At 37.5% G+C, this 24,313-nt stretch overlaps 1 protein-coding gene across 1 annotated transcript; it reads right to left on the bottom strand.

Annotated features, from left to right (window-relative positions):
* Positions 1 to 1,585: 1,585 nt before the first annotated feature.
* LOC143886511 (rac-like GTP-binding protein ARAC3) lies at positions 1,586 to 14,652 on the bottom strand. Its single transcript, XM_077390512.1, has 8 exons — positions 14,496 to 14,652; positions 14,157 to 14,348; positions 12,584 to 12,671; positions 12,388 to 12,497; positions 12,214 to 12,277; positions 2,404 to 2,468; positions 2,234 to 2,299; positions 1,586 to 2,148 (listed from the first exon to the last, which is right to left on the bottom strand). The coding sequence occupies exons 2-8, from the start codon at positions 14,253 to 14,255 to the stop codon at positions 2,044 to 2,046; spliced, it is 597 nt and encodes a 198-aa protein (XP_077246627.1). The 5' UTR covers positions 14,256 to 14,348; positions 14,496 to 14,652; the 3' UTR covers positions 1,586 to 2,043.
* Positions 14,653 to 24,313: the final 9,661 nt, after the last annotated feature.

The following is a 24,313-nucleotide window of genomic DNA, read 5'->3' as shown; positions in this document are numbered from 1 at the left end:
ACCATCGTGATCTCACAAAGAAAATAAAAAGAAACCTCATGAATTTCATTGCAAGTAATGAACGGCGTAGATTAACATACACCCTTAACAATTGAAAATACCAGCTGTCGATTCACTTCCATGACCAAAAAGCTAGATATTATTCGTGCTTAGCTCAAACGGTGTTGGTGGACTTTGATTGTGATGTTAGAATTTTGAAGTCACACTTCCATTACCAAGACCCCAAAAAGGAAAGGATGTTAGAGGTGGAAAAGAAAGGATAATATATATATATATATATAGAAAAGATTCTTTGACCCACCTAAAAATTGAAGCTTGCAACCATGGTTTAAAATTTCGGTTTCGGTAACCATTTCGGACCCCACCGAAAACCAAATTTCGGTCCGAAATTTGGTAATTTGGTTCGAAATTCCGGACCGAAATTCCAAAATTTCAGCTGAAATTTTGTAACACTTTTTAAAATAATAAATAATGACATTTAATCCGAAATTTCGTAAATAGTGAAAAATGAAATTTTGGAAAATTTCGGTTTCGGTCCCCAGCAAAATCCGAAATTTCGGATTTCGGTCGAAATTTAAAACCATGCTTGCAACCCATAGAAAGAGCCAATGTTCCCCCTTAGCTTTCCTCTTCTTTTCTTTCCCACCTTTTTTTCCTTTCACATGTATAATCGTCCATGTCGAAGTACAATAGCATCAACCCATTTTTCATCAGATTTTTACTTTTTTATTTTTAGAGAAGGCATCTCTGTTGAGGTAGTAAAAATGGCTCCACTTGGTATGTGGCATGTGTGTTTTTTAAAAAGATCGATGTCATACACAAGGAAAAGTTATTCCAAGTAGTAATCAGTTGAAAACATAGATAACACATCAAAGAAAAGTTATTCCAATTAACAATTAGTATAATAGACAATTTTCTTTCAGACAGATGGATAGTAGATTGGAAGTGGATTGAACCCCTTTAACTCGGTCACATGAACTAAAGGGATTAGTGGTCCATGGAGACTGGCTATGTTATGGATGAAATTAAAGATAGAGCACTCCTAGGAAAATGGGCATCAACTAGTGGAGCCACTTCCAGTAATAGAGAGTTCAAATCCCCATAAAAGGTCTAATCAACGGTCATTTCAGTCCCATTCTTATCTCCCAAACGGAATCCCATTTTCAAAGTATTTTCCTTAAAGATATGTGTTTGTTTGCTCTTTCTCTCCTTCCTAGAAGTGCCAACAATTTGGCTGGATGTTTACCCAAAGTGGGAGCTTCTAGTGATCATTTTTCTTTAATAAGATTTTGTTATATTTATCAAAAAGAAAAAAGGAATGACCTAGAAGGAAGTTGCAGATAAAACCCACATGCCAACAATAATTTAGCAACAGTTAAGCTTATAAGCTTATAATCACAAGTATGATCCGCTTGATTATCCGGCGATTGTAAGCTCCTGTGTCTGCAGATTGATAGAAACCATCTACTTTGGATTACATTCAACTTGGCATCAATGGCGAAATCTGAATAGATTAACTCTACAAACCTAATGTTTCAGATAAAATTGATCAACACCAATGGAGATGCATTGTCCACACTGATAATTCCAGAAGAAAAAGAGTATAAAACTTGGTAAATAAAAAAGGAGCCACATAACATACTGAGTACTCAACACATTGACTTCTAGAATCAATCTTCAGTGAATATAACTCGGTGTGTGTTCTTCTGGAATTTAAGACGAGGGTACTAAACAGGATTGCAACGTAGTCAAGCCTTCGAAGTATTAAATTAAGATACAAAATATGAATATACCATGTCCAGGAGAATATTTTCAGATGGATCTTTCTCATTCCCGTGAATGAGAAAATCTCTCCGAAGAAGGTCGCATGCTACCAATGTAACAATGTAACGCAAGTCGATTACAGATCATAACAAGAAGGCAGAGAAAGCGAAACAAATCACCTGATGCGTTCAGAGGTCTAACATTGTCAGTTGAGACTATACACCAAGGCCTGAGAGAGACTACAAGGATGGCTGGTGGGTCATCTTTCCTATTATTTGATCACAAAATAGAACAACCCTTCTGTGACTTTCTCTTCTTTTTCTTCTTTTGCTTGGGAGGCTGAAGCACTACCTTAATGGCCGCATCAAATACCGCCTTTACATTCTGCATAAAACAGGTAGTTCCCAAAACTACATCATTAACAAGGGCATTATGCATCAAATGAGAAGTGAGGGTACACCGTGCCTACCTGCTGTGTTTTTGAACTACATTCAATGTAGGCAGGAGCTCCAATCAGCTTCTTCAGCTCTTCGCCCTTCACATCAATAAAAAGCCAAGGGATTACCAAATATACTTGGAGATAAAGTCAGTGCAATTGAACATAGAAGCAATATTGTAGCGGTTGCAACAAAGTCTTACCTGAGCAGTCGTAATGGGGACTGCCCCAGGGTGATCTATGAAGAACTGCTTATCATCCCTAAGATCTGTGAACAAAACCATTGCAAATTATAAAATACATTGAAGTTTTTTTTTTGGAGATGAACATTAAAGTTTACTTTAAGCTAATAACTGGATAAATATTTGCAATTCTAGGTGTAAAAACCCATTGAGAGGAAAAAAAAAGGATAAGGTAGGCAGAAAATCTACAACAACCGGTACTGAGATAGGTATTCATTCAATAAACTTCAAGGTTGAACATAATAACTGAGGCTTCATTTTTTTTACAGGGAGATGATGTCTGTCCATTGTTTTTTATAACTCATCTCTTTATTTTAAACTTCTTTTGTTGGTTTCTAATAGCCTTTTAAGGAATGTGGTAACATCCAATGAAAAATGTAAAACAAATGGAGTGCCAATAACAGAACAAATGAATGTGGATATATCATCACTCATGTGGGCGTGGGATACTAGAAACAACCGTTTGAAAAGCTTTCAAAGCAATCAAGTACTTACATCAACCTAACAGTTGATAAAGGGAAGGAACATTTAATCATGTAGTTGATTTCATGTATAATATTTTTTGCATATTTTGAATTCCATCAACATAAAAAAATAAAAATTGTTCCTCATACTGACTAGCAACATTATTTTGTTCATAGTTTCAAAATCATAGCCCATAAATTCAAGGGCATAGAAGAAAAACAACACAGAACGTTCAAGCAAGCCGAATTTAGCTCTCCGTTCTCTATGCACTTTGGTCAAAATTTTGATATACTGACCAAAGTTATGTAAATTACAACCAAAAGAAAAATAGTTAAGTATCAAAAAATATGAAAAGAAAAGTAGTTATCACTAAAATCTTGTACCAGAACCGTACTTCTGTAAAGAGCAAGGAACACAAAACCGAGGCGTTACCATGGCTCACCTGACTCATTGGTCACATGCACCATGCCTTTTGCCATACCCATATTTATGTAGCACACGTCTATGATGACCGGGAGTGAGTAGAGGTAAAACCCCTTCTTAAAAAAGAAATTGCCCAAGGTAAAACTGTTTTGGCTCGCGTGAGTCAGTGATTGGTGCAGCAATTTTTTCTGTAGATCCGGAAAAGTCGAAGGAGGTTTTGTTAAAGCCAAAAGAAGGCCAAGTTAAGCAAGTCAATGGCTGGACCTGGGAGATTCTAAACAAGCATAAGAACATCACTGTCATTTAAAATTAGTACGCAGTCGTGTGATTTTAACCTGTTGAAAAGTGAACTACTGTCAACTTCTCGCTCCACTTATTTTAAACACCCATATGCAGGCATCAATTGGATAGGTAAGATTATTCAATGGTCATCCGGAACTACAGTCGCCTTGTTTTTTTTTTGTTTTTTGTTTTTTGAATGGTGAGATTAGATAATTGAAAAAACGGAGACTGAGGAGGTCCCGAAGATTACATAGATAAAGAGGAAAAAGAACAAAAGAGAAATAATAACAAAAGCAGCAACAGCTAGGGAGGAAAAAAGTCATAGAGCTCCACTCTCTCCCTAGCTACACCCTCTCTAGCAAGCTTATCAGCTTCTCCGTTTGCTGATTGCCATATGTGAATAAATGATATCAAGGAGGATCCAATCCTATCCTGTATCTCATCAAGAAAAAAGCGGCAAACCTCCAAGGAACAGAGTTTGAGTCTTTTAGCCACCTAATGACCTTGAGAGTCCCCTTCTACAACCATCCTATTTAAGTCTTCATTTCGAAGATACTTAAATCCTTGATGAATGGTTCGGACTTCCGCCTCATTAGAGTCTGCCACCCCTATTGGGCCACTGAATGCCCAAATCACCTCCCCATTCTCATTCCTTAACAGTCCGTCAATGCCTGAGGGATCCGGATTCCCCAAGCTTGAGCCATCAGCAGTCGCCTTGTCCTCTAATAAATAAGAACACTTGCCCTTTTTAATAAAGTACAACAGTTGCCTTGTCTTCTAATTAGAGCTTTTGATACGTAACAGACCGGAAATGACATTAGAAAATTTCACCTTTTATTCCTAAAAACATCACGCCCCTGCAGCTATGGGCCCAGATTGCCCGGAAGAAATTCACCATAGTTGAACCATTTCCAAATCAATTCTCGAACCAAAACTGACATAACCTTTTTCTAGCAAAATCCCATCAAATAATAAGGATTTTGATACTCCAGATCAGTGAGCATCATCATAGATCTATTCCGGTTCCCTCCTTCCAACATCATCAAAGATCTATTCGGTTGCCCCTTCCAAATTCCTATAGGAATGATCAATCATAAAATAGTATTTTTCTCTTGACTAAAAAGGTTCATAGAAGTACCTGGAAAACCCCAAGAACACCAAGCCAATTGAGAACCAAATTACACACTTTTTGTTCTTCATGTATTGACCCTATGAGATGATTATCCCGTTCCTCCCACTTGTCTACACTACATGCCCATAGCAGCCAAACAATTTTTTTCTTCAATAGTCTACATCATTGGTCGAGTGCCACCATCCAGCAAGAAGCATGAACCTTGAGAGGGGTAGGAGCACTTCATAACTTTTCTAGAGGTGAAATTGGGGCACCATCCTCCACAAGGAGATTGATGAAAGGTCTAATCAAAAGTGATCTTGAGGATCAAAAGGCATGGCCACAACTTCAATGTGAGAAACATAAATGATGCAAGTGAAAAGGAGAACAGAGTAACAGACTACAAAAAAAGTTTCATACATTCTTATGATTGGGTTTCAGTTAAAACTGGATCCAGGCAATGGAATGAGTAAAGGAATAAGGTCCGAACTGACGGGTTTATAGGAATCAGGATGGATCTAGAGGCCGTGATAGGATAACCATAGAGGCCTTGATTGTTGAGAAAATGGATTGAAAAGGTTAAGATTTAGGACTAAATCTAGAGCCCTAGGATCTGGTAGAATGGATAGTATGGGGTTCTTCTTAGTTATAAATTTTGTTTCGTATCAGCTGAAATGTTTTGTTCCACTGACCAAAATGAAAGGACGAACGAAACGAAATAGATAACTAAGGTGGAGTTTGAACCAAAGTCACAAATATCATTCCCAGAAATTTCTCAGCAAGAAAATAAAAATAATTTCAAAATATATAATTTAAGAAATAATAAAAAATAAAAATATTGTAAAATATAATCTAGCGAGACATTTTCACGGTAAATGAGAAAAATAGAAAATAACGCCATATTTTTAACATCTCAAGATAATTTTGGAATTTTTTTGTTGTATCAAAATGTTGAGATAAAATCGTGATATTTTGAAAATGTGAGAGAGATAATACTTGTGGCATAGATTTGAACTTCGAACAAGGTGGAGAAAGTTTGGAATTCTAGAAACACCTTCAACAACACTAGATGATGGTAAATGATAGAATGAAGATCGAATAGGATAATTCTAGAAACACCTTCAACAACACTAGATGATGGTAAATGATAGAATGAAGATCGAATAGGATGACGCAAAGAAAGAAGAAAAATAAATATTTGTGGAAAAGAAACACAGATTCAACCACAGTAAATATAAGAGAAATTGCAGGAAATAAATACAATAATCAAAGTTTCACAATAGATAAATATACTAGATTCACTCTAATATGTTCTCGGTTTTACACGTAGAGACAATGCATAAGATTTATGGAAAAAGAAATACAGCCTTTTGTCGAAGCCAGTAATCACTCTAATATGTTCACGGCGTCACACCTAAAGAAAATGCATAAGATTTATGGAAAAGAAATACAGATTCAGTCACAATAAATGGAAGAGAAATTGGACGAAATAAATACATGAATCACATAAATAACTAGAATTACTCGGTACGCTCTCAGCTTTGCGATGAAGCCTTCTTAGGTGTGATGTATTATCTCTAGGTGTCATACTAGAGTGATTCTCAATTGCGTTTCTGTAATTGATGTATTTATTTCCTGCATTTTCTCTTCTATTTAGTGTAGCTGAATCTTCTTCTTTTTTCCCTTGAATGGCAAAATAATTTCATTAAACAGGGAGAGGGCCGAGATGGACCACCCCAAAGAATACAAGACACTACAATGATACAAAGAAAACAAGAAAACCCTCAAGGAGGTGAGAAATCAAACCACTCCAAACCCAACAGACTAACACCAGTCCTAGCCAAGGAGTCAGCTTCCCCATTAGCGGATCTCCTCACATGATTAAAAACAATAGAAGAGATGACCCACAGATTCACCATCTTCCAAGCATAAGGGGCAATGGTCAACAAGCCACATACCGCGTTTTCGAAGGAAGTTAATCGTTTGAATCCGATCACGACATACCGCCCAACCTTAGTGTAGCTGAATCTGTGTTTCTTTTCCATCAATTTTTCATTTTCTTCTCTTTCCTTCATTCCATTCGATCTCCATTCTGCCATTTCCTTTAATCCAGTGTTGCTAAAACCTTTAACTAAATCCTATAACCAGTTCCTAGAATTTGATATTCCCCCACCTTGTTCAGACCCCACAATATCCATTCTACCAAATCCTAGTGCTCTAGAATCAGTCCTAAATCTGAAACTTTTCAATCCCTTTTCTCAACCTCCAAGAACTCTATGACTATCATATCACAGCCCCTACTTTATTTGTTCCCTTTAAACCCCTCATGTTCAACCTTATTCCTTTAATGATTCCCAGATACAGGTAAATTTTTTAGGTTACTTGATGGGTTTCTTTTGAAGGAGAGGGGTCTGCAATGTTTTAGGGGTGTGGGAAAGGGACAGGTTATTGATGGTTTCTTCGCTGGTGGTGGCATAGGGTGTACTTCTGACAACATTTGAGAATCAAAATATTTGTTGGGATTGGATGCAGGTGTTACACGTTTTATAATTTGAAGGCTGTCTGGCCGTGGCAGATTGCAGGCAGTTCAGTTTGCAATTTTTGCAGGAGAGAGAGAGAGAGAGAGAGAGTATTTGAAGGGCATCCCAAGCTTTGGACCACGAGGCTAAAAAATGCTAATCAATTATCAATCAAACATCATGGAAAAGGGCCATAGGCCTACATATTTATAGATGAGCTAGGGTGTGTTTTAGTAATGATTTGTGGACACTGACACCTAGTGTCGAACACGGCAAACCCACAAAATTTATAAACAAGGACACGGCTAAAACAGAAAGTATATACAATCATGATTTTTGCGTGCACATCGGGATTTTGAAAAGAAAATGATTTGTGGACACAGATTCTTGTGTCGAGTTTCGAATATAGCACTTGTAACCCAATTAAAATATGACACTTACCTTCCTGACTTTATCTTCTTTACTTTTTCTCCACCAGTAAGATTATGGTGGGCCTCATCGTACTTTAAGCAACCAGTAAGATTCTTTCCATTAAGTAGACCCAAGGTGCAACAAGTAATTTGTTAAATCACATGGGGCTTTAATAATATCATTCAAAAAACATGGGGCACTTATAATAAGAGCACTGCTTGGCCTAAAGAAGACAATTTCCTGTTTTGATATGGGCACCCTCACGTGATCGCCCATCCAATTTGTTCCCCTCTTTCATCCCCGTACCAACACCGCGCATGAGAAAGAATGCACAAGAATGCACCTTAGGAAAAACAATGTTACAAAGGCCAAAGGAGTGCTTCAGCAAGCAATCCATCAGTAAGGTAACACAACAAATGGCTAATTAGCTGAATCTGACACTAGAAAATTCTTAAATCAACTGAAAAACAGTTGTTAGTTGAAGTGGAGTACCACTCTACAAGCAGGCATACATCACAAACAAGGATGCAACTCAACATAACATGAAATTCTAGGCACAACTACAAGTCTTACATACTTCTTACATTAAGAAGAAGATCAAATCATACAAATGCAACTAAGAAACTAGTCAGTGGAGCCAATAACAAGGTTCGCTTTCCATCATATGGGTATCATATGTGTGACATGACACAAGTCACATATACGTAAAAAAATTAGAAGACTCAAGTAGAATTAACTTAGAGAATATATTATTAATATACCATTCAAAATATATATATATATATATGAGAAAAGTGACCATTTTTTTGTTGCGCTTAAGTGGTTATAACGCCTCCCATTCGTTTAAATGTTTGGGTCCCACATACAAGAACCAATGGGAGGCGTTATAACCACTTAAGCGCACCAATGTTTTCCTCTCTCTCTCTCTCTCTCTCTCTCTCTCTCTCTCTCTCTCTCTCTATATATATATATATATATATATATATATATATATATATATATTATTAATATACTAATTATACGCTTTTCTATTCACAGTTTAAATTTCAAGCATGCAACACTAACAAAGACTAAGCATGACACTTAATTTGACATGAGTGTCGTATACTTGAAACAGTTAATTTGATAAACAGAAGAGTGCACACAGTATCAGGTACACGCATTGATGTCCTATCATGGCTGACACAGCACATTGAGACTACAAATATCTGGATATCACTGCAGTGTTGCCTTCATCGTACCATTCAAAAAAAAAATGTTGCCTTCATCGCAGAACATCAAAATTCCTAGATGCTCCAGTCCAAGGCATAAAATAGATTGTCTTTTTAAGCTTAGCTGCTGATTCTTGTTGATTCTTAGAACTGGACGATGATCTAATAATCCACAGAGAATGCCTAGGCCTCATTTTCTTAGACCAAAAGTGAGGGTAGAGGCTAGGCGCCCAATGCAACACAATGGCTCATTACTATCAGTCTATCACATATGCAATGGTTCTAAAGGCGAAAGGCAAGGGACAATAATTCAAGCCTCCAGAAGACGAATGACAAGGCTTGAGATGGATATACCACATAGTCTTTATTATAAAATATTGAAAAAATCTGTACTTCAATTTACAGGCACAAATAATAAATTCATATCAATATTATAAACACAACTGGATATAGCACATAGTCCTTATTATAACATGTGATATGCTTAGGGACCTTCGCAGAAGGCATTTCGCAGACCGGCTGTTGCATGAGAGAGTAAACACCTCAGATAAATTAAATGAATAAGGCAAAATCTGAGCCTATGTGGCTGCTCTCTCATGCAACAGCCAGTCTGCAAAATGCCTTCGCGATGGTCCCTAGCAAATCCCTTATAACATATAGTTAACTAAAATGTAACTAAGCACTTGCACTAGTCAGTACTCAGTACACATAACATCTACACATAAGATAAAAAGTAAACATAGACAATAAAGAACAGAAAACAAAATTCTCAAAAGACCATTAGATAAAGATAATAAAGATCGTACCCATCAAGTCAGCAACTTACAACATATCGAAATTAGTTAATGGTTAGTGCAAATACAACAACAATTCTAGAACACAACATAAAGGAAAAAGATAATGAAGCGTCAAATTCCTCGAGCGCCTAGCCCTTCATCATCAATCAAATCATTCACAACCTCAAGAGTATCACCGCAGCTTATGGATTCCAATTCCACTCAAATTTGTGGAACATCAAACTATAAATGCACGCAAACCTAACCCAAGTCCACTACAAATTACAGATTAATACGAATCGTTTGCTAAAATAAGTCTTATCCTCCTCCATGCAGCCAAGCATTGATTAATTGTTTGTGTGTGTATATGTCCATAGACTAAAAACCACACATGTCGCAGCCCCCTTTGCTTCTTTATTGAGACTCGAAAGGTTTTTGCCTCCAAAGACGCGTGTGAGGTGTACCACTAGTACATCTGAAGCACACCGCTCGCTGGGCATAGGCCTCAAAGACACTTATGGCTCGAAATGTACACACCTCAAGGAATTAAGGCTTCACTTTGCCCGGAAAATAACCACCTAACGATGTTAAATAAATTTGATCCCCACTCTTTTCTTCTTAACTTAGAGTAGTAGGTTTTAAAGAAAGTTAATGTCATTCGATGAGGTACACAGTGTTCATGAAATAGTACTTGTTTAAACTTATGAACATCAGAATACATTTTTATGCATATACTTTAAAGATGGTTAGAGGAATGACCTTGTGAATAAATTGTAAATGGAGCCTCTGTTGAAATCACATCTATCATTCACATGTGCATACCTATCATTTTGAATGTCCGATCATGGTAGCCTGAAAATAACACCTATCAGACGTCCTACATCTCCGAACAATAGCCAACCACTGGACAAGTGGCAAAAGCTAAGGGTATGGTTCTAGATAAGTCCATGATGGCTAGGATCATTTGATTGGTTGATTTATTTGACTCTTAACATATCAAAAGGATGGTCGAGATTGTTGACGGCTGCCCCAATTAAATGGTAGAGGTGGCTTATAGAGGGATTCAATGCATTGGTTAGGATCATTTGAGCGGTTGATCTACCAGCACTAGCTTACCCAATGGATGGTATAGACCGTAGGATGTTGCTTGACCAAATCGGTAGAGGTGGCTTGCATGATAAATTCAATGTGTTGCTTACAAATAATTCCCATTTTCGAAATAAATGAAACTATTAAATCTTTTTATAAATTTTGAAGAACATCAAGGGTTTAGCTTTTCCATAATAAGATTCTGGTCTTTTATGTAAAAATGGTAGTAGAAGGTTTGAGCCAAGGTTAAACTCATTTGCAAAAGACAATTGTCAATTAGAGCTACGTTCATGCCCAACCCAACCTGGACTCAGGCACCAAATCACATTTCTATCACGACCCAACAAATTGAACTTAAGCCTAGCAACTCTAAGGAACGATGAGGGCGGAGACAGCGATAACTACCTCCACCCAATTATAAATTGATGAAATACTACCTCCTGCCTAGCTCCGAGTGTGAGTTACATGGTCCAACTAGCTTGAATAATTAATTAATGAAAGTGGAAACACAGCAGTGAGTATACAAGGGTCTAATTTCATACTGCTAAACTGTTTTAACTTTTGAGTAACCAAGTGAAACCAAAAGTCTAAAATGGAAAAAATTTCAATAGACTTCAAACCATATCTAGTTCTTTCGACTCCTTGAAACAATACAACGTGAGACTATCACTAGCCAGAACAGAAGATGAAAGGATTTCACCAAGTTACTCGAATAAATAAAAGCGGGGTTATTGCACCCAAATCAATTGCTTAACTTTATATTTTACACATATAAGAACTCTAGGAGAAAATCCAAAAGTATTCTCTACTCTTCCAACTAGTATTGCTAGGTAAATTTAAGAAAAAGCCTTGTTAAAGAAGAAAATGGATTTTCCTTGATACACACATGAACAGAACTATTAATAGAAGCACAAAAAAAGCCAAGAATTGCGTAGCTATTGCAGCCAGATCAGCACCAATGTCAATCTCTGTTAATAAAAGTATCAATGACATTAACACTAAGGCCCTGTTCGTTTCAGATTGTGACAACCAATTGTGAGCCCTCCAGCCGATTATTGGACTCAGAATTAATGTCATTTTGACTCCAATCGGTTGGGGGCTCACAATCGGTGGTCACAATCTCAAATGAAATAGGCCTAAAATGTTAGACTAGATGCTTAAGAATTTTAGCCATATTGGCCAATTTGCTAGGAGAAACACAAAGAATATAGATAAATTTTCTAACAAGAAAACATTGTGATCAAGTAAATAAAAGATACAAAAGTGAAAACACTTAGTTAGGGTCCAACTGGGTGTGCAGTCCAATTGCATTATGGGTGCTATTTTTACGTCAATCTATAAACTTACACTCAAATTGCACCAGAAATGAAATTGGATTGCACACCCAAACAGACCCTTAGAAGGCAATCATATATGTAACTGCATAGCAGTAACAGCAAAGAACGCAATGTGGGGAATCAAATGGGATGAGGAAAAAATCTAACCAAGCTTTGTTCCAACGAGAATTATGGGAACACCAGGTGCATAATGCCTCAGTTCAGGAATCCACTGGAATGAGAGAACAGAGGACAACAAAAAAAGTAGGTCAAATTTAAAATATCCCAAAAAAGGGTAAAAATATAATGTCCATACTCCAGAAGAAAACAAGAATATCTCACCTTCTTCGCAACATTTTCGTAGCTTGCCTTACTGATGAGAGAGAATGCCAGCAGAAAAACATCTGCCCCACGATAGCTTAAAGGTCTTAATCTATTGTAGTCCTCCTGGCCTGTTCCATAAAAAATCAGAGCCACAATAAGAATCCTAATAAAGAAACAAAAATGAACAGGACCCGAGAGTGGATAGTAAATTTACCTGCTGTATCCCACAACCCTAGGTTCACAGTGCTTCCATCCACCACCACATTTGCGCTGAAATTGTCGAAAACAGTCGGCACGTAATCCTATTTCCCAACACAGCATGAAATGATCAATATCCAAAAGAAGGGCTTCCTTGTGATATCATTCCCCAAATCCAATACCCATAATATGAAATCCTAAAAAATTGGATCTTTTCTCCCACGGCCATCTTCCTACATAAAATGATTCCATCTGGAACCCCAAAAAGCAAATTTTACAAAAACCCTAAAAAAAAAATTAGATCTTTCTCCCACAGCCATCTTCCTACATAAAATGATTCCATGTAAAACCCCAAAAGATCTTTCTCCCACAGCCATCTTCCTACATAAAATGATTCCATGTAAAACCCCAAAAAGGGGATTTTTCAAAAACGCTAAAAGATTTAATATTTCTCCCACAGCCATCTTCCTACATAAAATAATTCCAAGTGAAACCCCAAAAGGCAGATTTTTCAAAAACCCTAAAAAATGGATCTTTCCCCACAGCCATCTTCCTACATAAAATAATTGCATGTGGAACCCCAAAAGGCGGATTTTTCAAAAACCCTAAGGGGCCGTTTGGATACACAGATTTTAGAATCTTGGATTTCCTCAAAATCCTGGAAGGGAGACGAGAGAAGAAGGAGACCGCTCATCATTTTCTGATTTCTCGCCCTTCTTTCCGTCGAGATCATCCCGTGTTTCCAGGTTTTAGAAATCCCAGGATGGGGGGAGAGATTTCTAAAACCTGGATTTCTTACTTACAATCCAGGATAATCGATTGTAAAATCCAGAATTTTACACCCATTTCAAACAAAAACCTGGATTCTAAGATCCATGTATCCAAACAGCACCAAAAAAAATTGGATCTTTCTTCCACAGCCATCTTCCTAAATAAAATGATTACATGGGAACCCAAAAACGGATTTTTCAAGCAAAAGCTTCAATAAAAGAAAGAGAACTTTTTCACCAACATTCACCACACCAAAACAAATTCCTGGCAGCCAGACACGGCCTTAAGGGATGTTAGGATACAAGGATTTTATAATCTAGGGTGGAAAAATCCTGGATTTCACAGGCTAAAACTTGTATTTTATAAGCTAAAACCTGGATTGTACATTTCCAGGATTGTAAAATTCAAGTTGTAGCATACAAAATCCAGTTTTTTAACTTACAAAATCCATGCTTTAGCTTACAAAATCCAGGTTTTAGCCTGTAAAATCCAAGATTGATTATAAAATCCATGTACCCAAATAGCCCTAAAAAATTCGGGACTTTTCTTCCACAACCATCAGCCAAATTCAAACGCCAAAAACGCAAAAAAAAAATAATAAACCTAAAAGTCGAATTTTTGTCATTCCACAACCATTTCCTCCAAATCAAACAAAAAAGTCATCAAACCCTAAAATTCAGAATCTGTAAACACGAAACCCTGAAAAATGATGAAAATAATAGCAAAGCTAAAAGTTGAATTTTTATCATCACACAACCATTTTCTCCAAATCAAAGAACAAAAAAAATTAATCAAAACCCTAAAAAATTAAAACTCACCGTAGGAAATGTGTTGCTGGTGTACGAAATCAACATGCAGGTTTTTCCAACAGCGCCATCTCCAACCGTGACGCACTTTATAAACCTAGAGGCGCTCATTTCCACGGCCAATCTTCTTCCAGAAAAACCCTAACCCTAGAGAAGCCAAAACCTTTTTTCCTCTCTCCTCCTTCTCCTTGTTCAATTATACATCTGTTCAAGAAGAAAACCCCAAACAAAACCTCATTTCTCAAAAACAGAGAAAGAATAAAGAAAACCTAACAATTTCAAAGCCTTGCAGAGGAAAATAACGAAACCCTAACCCTAACCCTAACCCTAGAGAGCGAGAGAGAGAGAGACCTTCGCCGGAGAAAGAGCGGTGGAAGCGGTCGCTGACAGCTAAGAGGCCGAAATCTCGCACCCAAATACCCACAAAAACCCACCTCTGATTTTTTTTAAACTTTCAATTTCATTTGACATCTTAGATAAACGTTACTGATATTGGCACTACCATGTTTTAATAATTACACACAACCATTTTGTCTTTTTTATTTAAACAGCTATCAAATGTTATTAGGGATTTGCTGGGACCATTGCAGAAAGGCATTTTGCCACCGGCTGTTGCGTGTGAGAGAAGAAAACTCAGATGTATGAAATGAATAAGACAAAATCTGCTCAAAAATTATAGATACACCCCTCAACTTTCTAACATTTTTTACTCTGACCCTAACTTTTAAAAGTTACCAACTACACTCCTAAGGTTTCAATTTGGATAAGATAAACCTCCTCTTTTGAAACACTATCAATGTTAATGATGACCCCATACCCCCCTCCAAACCCCATAACTGTATCCAAACACTACCAAAAACACAATGGGCCAACATTGTTTGGATGATCCAAAGTGTTCTTTTGATGGGCCTTGACATAGATAGGGTGTGCCCAAAAAATCAGCTGCATAGGATCATCCTAACCCTTCGATCTGTGGACAAAATGTCAACTGAGGGGGTCTGCCTTATACAAATTGAAACCTCAGGAGGTGTAGTTGGTGACTTTTAAAAGCCAGGATTATAATTGAAAGTGTCAGAAAGTTGAAGGGGTGTATATGTATTTTTCCCTAATAAATATGCTAGAGGGAGCAGTCCCAAGTAAAAAGAGGGGCGAATATATCAATTATAAAATAGGGGAATTGCTAGTGTCCATCTCAAAAGGGTTTTCGCGGCTGGTCTATCGTACATCAGACTAGCAACAGCTTTTATCTCCATTCACGAGGTGCACCAGACGAGCTTCAAATAGCCTTTTGTGAGGAGCTTAGCAAATCCCATAAAATAGATGAATGTTCTTGTGAAGAACAATTTCAGACCTACCTATTGCGGGCCCACTTTTTATTGAGGATGAGATATACAATATAGGCCGCACTTTTGTTTGAGAATGAGATATACAAGCTAGGCCCCACTTTTGCTTGAGGATGAGACATACAAGATAGGCTCCACTTGTGTTTGATCGGGACCATACGCTTGGTTGGTCATGAGTGGGTACCAAAGCACTCTCCTTAGAGCATAATGGAACCCATGTTTGATAGATCTGAACTGTCCATTTGATAGATCTTGCTTTGATGTCTCATGGACGGAAAATCACCACAATCAGCTATCAAAAAAAAGAAGGGATAATTACATTTACACCCCCTCTAGTTTCTGACACATCCACTTCGACCCCTATAGTTTGAAAAGTGACAAATACACCCCTGTAGTTTCAATTTGTTTAAGGTTTGCCCCCTCAGCTGAAGGTTCGTCCATAGATCGAAGGGTTAGGATGATCCGATGGAGCTGATTTTTTGGGCACACCCTATCTATGTCAGGACCCATCAAATGAATACTTTGGATCATCCAAATAATGTGGGCCCATACCCGAATCCAAAGCGTTTGGTAGTGTTTGGATTCGAGTATGGGCCATTCAATCAATGTAACTTTAAGGCTATTGTTGATTACTATAGAGCCTGATAGATGGACGGTTCAGATCAGTTGACTCATCAACCTCTGGTGTAATGATGATCGGTGGACTAGAAACAAGCTCTTCACTAAAAGTTTCTTTTTTTTGGGGATGAGTCTATAGTTAAAAGTGTGGTTTCTATTTTTGAGTGGATTACAAGTCATATTCTATAATAGAGGAATGCTAAATTGAAAGTCACCCTTTGAAAGACCCAGCCACAAGGGCAACCCGTTGGATCCACATCGCCCAACCCCATTTATCATTTATTTAATTCACATTTTTCAGTGCGGCTACAAAATGTGGTTGGGTGTCGTGGATCCAAATGCCCACGCTTGCAGCTGGGTTTTTGCAAGATCGCCCTTCAGCTTAGCATTCCTCCCTTTAAAAATCGTAGTCTGATAATCAAAATTGCAAAAGGGATTAGCTCTTTTTATCATTCATTTAATTCACATTTTTCAGTGCAGTTACAAAATGCGGTTGGGTCCAATGGGGCACGATTGCAGGTGAGTGTTTGCAAGAACACCCTTAAGTTTAGCATTCCTCTCTATAAAAGTCTAAGTCCAATAATTAAAGTTGCAAAAGGGATTAGTTTAGTGCTCTCTTTCTCTCGTGGACACTCATGTCTTCCACAATCCTAACAAATTTCTACATTATCGTGTTGGCTTGTTTATATGATGTCTGCGCGTAAAGTCCAGTATTTTGCAAAAAGTAAACTGGAGCCCACTTCATTGGACGATCCAATTCATTCATTTGTTGGCCACAACGTAAATAGGCTGTACCCCTAACCCTCAAATCTATACATGTTTCTATAATGTGCAGTCTCACTATAGATGGGAGGGTTAGGATCCTCATATAGAAATGATCTACGAGGTGTCGGCCAACAAATGAACGGTTTTGATCATCTTATGAAGTGGGCCCCACTGTACTTTTTAAAGAAACTGGACTTCATGCCCACATAACATGTAATTTCTCTTTTTTATATCAGCGGTGAACCTGGTATTCTAGGTTTAACCAAGTTTAATAAATACACAACTCAACTCAACTCAACTCAATGAAGCCTTTATCCCAAACTAGTTGGGGTCGACTAATGAACCCTTTAGAAAATTTTTATGAAGAAGGTGAAAGGATCTACTCGGCTGAAATTGACTAAGTCTAATCCTGACACCAGTTGGGTTCATCTACATGGATCATTTTCTTTCATTCCCTCCTATCTAAGGTCATGTTCTCTGTTATGTTCCTAGCCCTCAAGTCTTTCATCACTGTTTCTACCCAAGTTGTTTTCGGTCTGCCCCTATCTCTTTTTACTCCATCAACTTGGCATTAGTCACTTCTTCTTACTCGAGCATCCAAAGACCTATATTTGAAACACAATTTAATAAATGAAAAAGAAAAAAAAAATAATGAAAGTTCCAACCTCATAGCAAAAATCAAGGGGCGCTCATATCACTATTTTTAGTAAATAGTTGACACTGGGGTACATTAACTGCCTGCACATCTGTAAGAAAACATCATGAAGAATACTCAAACGTACACCTGCACCAGATCTTGTTAATTTTTTATCAAATTATGCATTTATGCTTGGGTTCAAGTTGTTACTTTATGACCTGTTTGGATTGCAGGAATTTGCTGGAAATGTTTGGAAAAGGAAAAATATTATTTTTAAGTTCCTACTTTTTTTTACACGTGAAAAAGATAAGTTGAGCCCACCTTATTCAATTTTTACCTATTGTGACTAGGGGTGTAAACGAGCCGAGCTGGGCTCGTTAAGCTCATAAGCTCAGCTCGGGCTCGAACCAGGCTCGGGCTCGGCTTGGCTCGGCCAAGCTCGCGAGCCTTATAGATCTCGGGTTATATTAAATTCACACACCTCTCATCTTTCTTGGACAGCCCTATCTAGTGTAATTTGACTACTCTTTTTACACTACGGGGTCGTCCAAGTAACAAATGGGGTTCCAAAAAAGAAGTGACATATTTTGCCTCCCCCTTTCACTCCTTGGACAACCCTTTTAGTGTATATATTAATATATATATATATATATATATATATATATAATATATTTAAATATATTAAATTCTTAACGAGCCGAGCCGAGCCTGGCCTAACTCGGGCTCGGCTCGTTAAGCTTAACGAGCTTGGCCAGCCGGCTCGGCTCAGCTCGTTAAGGATTCGAGCGAGCTTCCGAGCCCGAGCCAAAATTGACACCCTTAATTGTGACCTTCAATTTATGATAATATCTTTATAAATTAGTGATAATCATATCATTTCCCTTTAAATTGTGGAAAACAAAAATTCTTAGAAATATTTTTTTGCAATCCAAACGGGCCTAAAGGGATTTGCCTGGCAATTTCTCAGCTTACTTTTGCATGAGAGAACAGCCACATAGGCACACTTTTAGGAAATTTTGTCTTATTAATTTAAGTCAACTGAGGTGGCTATTCTCTCTTGCAAAATTGAGCCGCGAAATGGCTTTCCTCAAAATTGCCTAGCAAATCACTACTTAAAATATCTTACTTTCATTAGGTTAAACAATGGAGAGAGAGAGAGATGGGGCTTTAGTGAGTTGGCAGTCTTGGTGTATATTCAATGTGTGCACATCTGTAAGCAAGTGTCATTAAGAGGTGGATAGCAACACTGGCTCTGGTCATTTTCTTTACAAAATCATGTGCATTTTATGGTTATGTTCAAGATGTAATATTAAAATATCTTAAGCCCAGTTTGTTTCGGATTTTGAGAATCGATTGCGAGTCTAAACCTGATTATTGGACTCAAATTATGTTTAGGCCCTGTTTGTTTTGGAATTTGAGAATCAATTTTGAGTTCGGACTTGAGTCGATCCCCCGTGACAACAATATGGATTTTCTTATTGGAATATAGAATCATTAGGGTTCAAAATCGATTCTATATCTGCAAACCAAAGGCAAATTTCCACAACATTTAGGGCCTGTTCATTTTGGATTTTGAGAATCAATTTTGAGGATAAAACTGATTATTGAACTCAAATTTAAACATAATTTTGAGTCTAATAATCAGTGTTGGATTCAAAATAGAATCTCAAAATCCAAAACAAACAGGACCTTAGGATTTTGAGAATTGATTTTGAGTCCAAAACTTATTATCGGATTCAAAATTAAATATAATTTTGAGTCCAACAATATCTATTCCACTCAAAATCAATTCTCAAAATCCAAAACAAATTAACACGGCCTTAGGCCCTATACGTTTTGGATTTTGACAATTGATTTTGAGTCCAAAAGGGATTATTAGACCCAAAACCACACACGGACTTAGGCCCTATATGTTTGGATTTAGACAGTTAATTTTTTTTTATGGTTTTAGGGATTTGATTTTGAGTCCAAAACTGATTATTGGACTCAAAATCAACCACAACTTTGAGTCCAATAATCAGTTTTAGACTCGAAATAAATTCTCAAAAATTCAAAGTGAACAGGGCCTGAATTTTGGACTCAAAATCAACCACAATTTTATGTCCAATAATCAGTTTTGAACTCAAAATCAATTTCTAAAATCCAAAACAAACTGGCCTTGGTTCTATTAGCCTAAACAAAGTAGAGAGAGAGAGAGAGAGAGAGAGAGACTTGGGGTTACTTAGCTTTGAAGGATAAGGAAGAGTTGGGTGTGTTTGATAATGAGGAAGATAAACAACTCAAAAAACAAGTTGGGTTGGTTAGCAAAGGGCCCCTATCGCAGTCATGAGCCACCTAAACCGTTGCTAGACATGATGGGGGCGGTGGTGGGTGAGTTGGTGAGGTGTGGAGGTCATTTAAAAACATAGTTAGCCACCCTCCTACTTGTCCTTTTCTTCTTCTGTCCATGAGATCTTGCCAACCTAATTTTAGTATGGCCTGAAAAAGACACGGATAGCATCCTCCTATTGATATTGTACACCTATTTCCTTCTCCATTTAGGCTCCGTTCAGTTATGTTTCTTGGGCTGGAAAACCAAGGGAATGATGTGGCGAGAAGAAAAGGCAAAGAAAATAAATAAAGGAGAATATGTGTTTTATTTCTTTTAACGGTAATGAAAGCATTATTAAAAAAAGAGAGGAAGATGAGTCACGACCGAGCGGTCAGTACAATAAGAAGCAAAAAGGATAAAACAGAAAAATAAGCATAAACTTAGGGCTGCAACTTGGGTATGATAAAAGTCGGGTATTACCCAACCTGCATCGACCCGACCCGAAAATAACATGGGACGGGTTTAGAAATCATGGGTCTTGTATAGGATCGGGTTTTAAATTGGAAAACCCGACTCAAAAACCCGACCCGACTCATATGGGTGTATTGTGACTTTCTTAAATATCTCTTGAATAACATACCAAATTATTTTCCAATATATTGCTACGATTGTTTTCATTGACGTGATCATGTATGTTATGTGAAAAATAGTGTTTTTCTTAAATTTATACACTTGATGACATAAACTTAGAGATTTTTCGTGTGAAGTTTATTTTTTTCCCTACATTCTTTAAAATTAGTCACTATCCTGCGCTAAAAAATGAAGACCCGACCCGAGAAACTATCCTGGGTAGGGTCGGATTAACGGATTTCGGGTTTCCCTGTAAAAAAATAGACCCGACCCGTCCGACCCAAGTTGCACCCCTAATAAAACCACAAGCCCCTCAGCAGGAAGGAAATAAAAAATCTCTAGAGCCTCTCTCGCCGCATCGGCTTGGGCAAATCTGTTTGCATCATTGTTCTCTAATCCCAACATATGGTGAGGGTGAAAATGAAAATTCGCAACTCACTCATGCATGTATCTCATCTACCAGAGCATCAAATCTCCATGGGTGAGGACGGCCGCCATCCAACCATTTGATTACATTGAGCGAATCTCCCTCTACAATTAGTTTAATTAATTCCCTTTCCTTGTTTAATATAATGCCTTGTAGGACTGATCTCAATTCTGCTTCATTAAAAAATGGGGGTTATAATGTCGGTGGTAGGAAAAAAACCCACACATAGAGAGAGCGAGAGATAGGCAGCGGCAGGGGCGGACGACAGTGGGTGGCGAGAGAGAGAGAGAGAGAGAGAGAGAGAGAGAGAGAGAGAGAGAGAGAGAGAGAGAGAGAGAGAGAGAGAGGGGGTTCCTTCGCTCAATTTCCGTATATGGAATCCGAAAAAAGTGTAAGAAAATAAGTTACAGGTCAGTCGGATGAGAAAACACTTGGGAAAAAAGGCGCAGATGGCATCTGAACACACGATCAATAGAAATTTGATCGAAAATAACCTTTTTCCTGACATTTTTCTCACCCAAGTACCACAACAGCATCCAAACGGACCCATAAGAAAATGAAAAGTTTCTTTATATTGTCTCATCCTTTTCTTTTCTTTTTGAATTGCAGCTGATTTTATTGCAGAACAAAGAGAAGACCGAGTTGGTCAATACAAAGATGTGAGCTCAAACATGACAGAGGAGAATAAGTAATACAAGAAAAAGGGAATCAAACAATGTCAGAACTTCTTGGGACACCCCTTCGCAAGCTAGGCAATAGGTCACCCCATTTGTAGATTTTCAGATATGCTGGAAGACAGTAGAAGAGGACCCAACCAATCTTTCATTTCGTCAAAGAAGTGATCAAATCTCCATGGGTGCTTATGAGTACCAAGGTTTTAAATTTCGACCAAAATCCGTAATATCAGAACTTCTTGGGACACCCCTTCGCAAGCTAGGCAATAGGTCACCCCATTTGTAGATTTTCATATATGCTGGAAGACAGTAGAAGAGGACCCAACCAATCTTTCATTTCGTCAAAGAAGTGATCAAATCTCCATGGATGCTTGTGAGTACCAAGGTTTTAAATTTCGACCAAAATCCGTAATATCAGAACTTCTTGGGACACCCCTTCGCAAGCTAGGCTATAATAGGTCACCCCATTTGTAGATTTTCATATATGCTGGAAGACAGTAGAAGAGGACCCAACCAATCTTTCATTTCGTCAAAGAAGTGATCAAATCTCCATAGGTGCTTGTGAGTACCAAGGTTTTAAATTTCGACCGAAATCCGTAATATCCTAAAGATTCCTTTATTTCAAGCGAAATTTTGGTTCAAAATTTAAGGGATATCACTAAAAAAAATCTAGATTTTATTGATTATTTAATATTTTCCCAAAATTTCAGCCAAAATTACAGAAATTTTGTACGACATAAAATATTACTTAATTTGATTTTGTTGGATTTCGGCCGAAATTTCAGTTTCGGTGAGGACCAAAATGCATTCCGAAACCGAAATTTGAAACCATGGTAAGAACCACTAAGCCATCTGATAACGTTTAGGGAATCCCCTTCTTCCACCACTTTAAATTGGCAATCTTTGTATGTTCCCTTTAAACCTTGGTGAACCTGATGGGACCCACAAAAACCCAGATCACCTCCCCAAATTCATTCCACAAAATACCATCACACCGGTGGGACTGTTGTCTCATCCTCGTATGAATAGAAATTCATAATGCATACATAAAAGGATCCAATCTACAGTTCATAAATCAAACAATGTGTACAAACCATGCCGTTCTGACCACATGATTGAGCATGGTGAGTCTTAGGTCAACCACTTGCCTACGAGGTCAAAAGGCCTGCCCAAGTAAATTTATATAGGGGTCATAACTCATAAGAAAACATGTAGTGATAAGTGTATACCCTGGAGAATATGTTTATATGATAAACACAAGATCATTTTCCTTAAAACACTAACAAGTTTTAGCAGACATATTGCTATGGCGAATGATATGTTGCATACACCCTACACACAACCCTCCCCCAACACACACTTACACACAATGACTTGCAAAATCCCAAAATCTCTTTCATATTACTATTATGTGCAGAAATTATTACAGAAAGTGTAAATTCCTGGCTCCGCCCTGTAAACAAATCCACCTATGCCTTGGTCACGATTTATTTGGAACCTCTTCAAAATGTTTTTGGGATCCTATGATCATATGAGAGAGACTAAGAGAGATATAGATGACATCAAAACGAAATGCTAAAAAAATAAAATATTGTTTGGGGAAATGATTTCAGCACAAGAATGATTTAATAATTGCACGGACATAGCTTGACTTTTCTTTTTTAACTGGCTTGTGAGGGACTGAGGGCTTTCCGGGAATTGGAATAACCTTTTGACAGCTCTTTTAGTACTAAAGACAAGATGTGTTAGTACAAATAACATAACATGGTTGTGCTGATATCATTTCCCTATTGTTTATCATTTTGAGTGTTTTTTAAATGCTAAAAGGGATTTGCTAGGGACCATAGCAGAAGGCATTTCTTGGAACGGCTGTTGCATTAGAGTGTAGCCACATAGGCTTAGATTTTGTCTTAGATTTTGGCTTAGATTTGCTAGGAAATTCCATATTACAAATATACCCCCACATGTTGAATAAACAAAAAAGGCTATTTTCGTACATTGTGCCCTCCAGTCACATCTCTCCATCAGATTTTGTGGCTACTTTTTGGGTCATGATCCGGTATAATTTTGGAACTTAGGATACAGATTTTGGCCATTTGTTCGAATCCGTTGGACCCGGACCCATCGGACTCTCTGATCCATTGAAAGTTTGAAACCCCTATTGAAAGTGAGAATGGTTACATGGTTAGGTCACCTACACAAGATCAAAGGTTGCCCGCATTTCATAAAAAGAATGCAAAGGGGTTTGTCAATAATAGGAATAGCAAGCCAAGTTTTATTTTATTGTTGGTATTTATTTTCCAAACGAAATCCGGTTTTGGAAGTGGTTTTGTCTCAAATTACATAGTCATGGATCATTCAGCCTATTTGCTTTTTTTTTACTATAACTAATTTTACACCCAATCCTGGGAATTTTAGTAAATTCTACAATCTTCAGAAGTTTCTTACACACTTTGAAAATGTGACAGAAGCACTGGTGAAAGAATATGGATAATACAAAAGGGTAAAAACCAAGAATTCCACACTATAAATGAATATTTGCTGTACACGATGAGACAGATAGCAGAGCATTTCAAAAAAATAACAGGTCTTGGTAGCTTTTCTTCTTTCTTTCTTGGTGAAGGTATAGTTCGAGTAGGTAAGCTGGATTGAACCTCTGACCACTAGGTTGGAGAATGAAGCCCTAACCAACTGAAGCATAGAACCTTCATTTTGGTGGGAATTTTTTTTTTTTTTTTTCAAGAAATAAAAATACCTACATACA

The sequence above is a fragment of the Tasmannia lanceolata genome, unplaced genomic scaffold, assembly GCF_043159265.1.
Source record: "Tasmannia lanceolata isolate RefF3 unplaced genomic scaffold, GAP_Taslan_0.1 ptg000011l, whole genome shotgun sequence".
NCBI classification, from domain to species: domain Eukaryota; kingdom Viridiplantae; phylum Streptophyta; class Magnoliopsida; order Canellales; family Winteraceae; genus Tasmannia; species Tasmannia lanceolata.
Note: the sequence above shows the minus strand (reverse complement) of the source record. Positions and strands in the feature narration are given on the sequence as shown.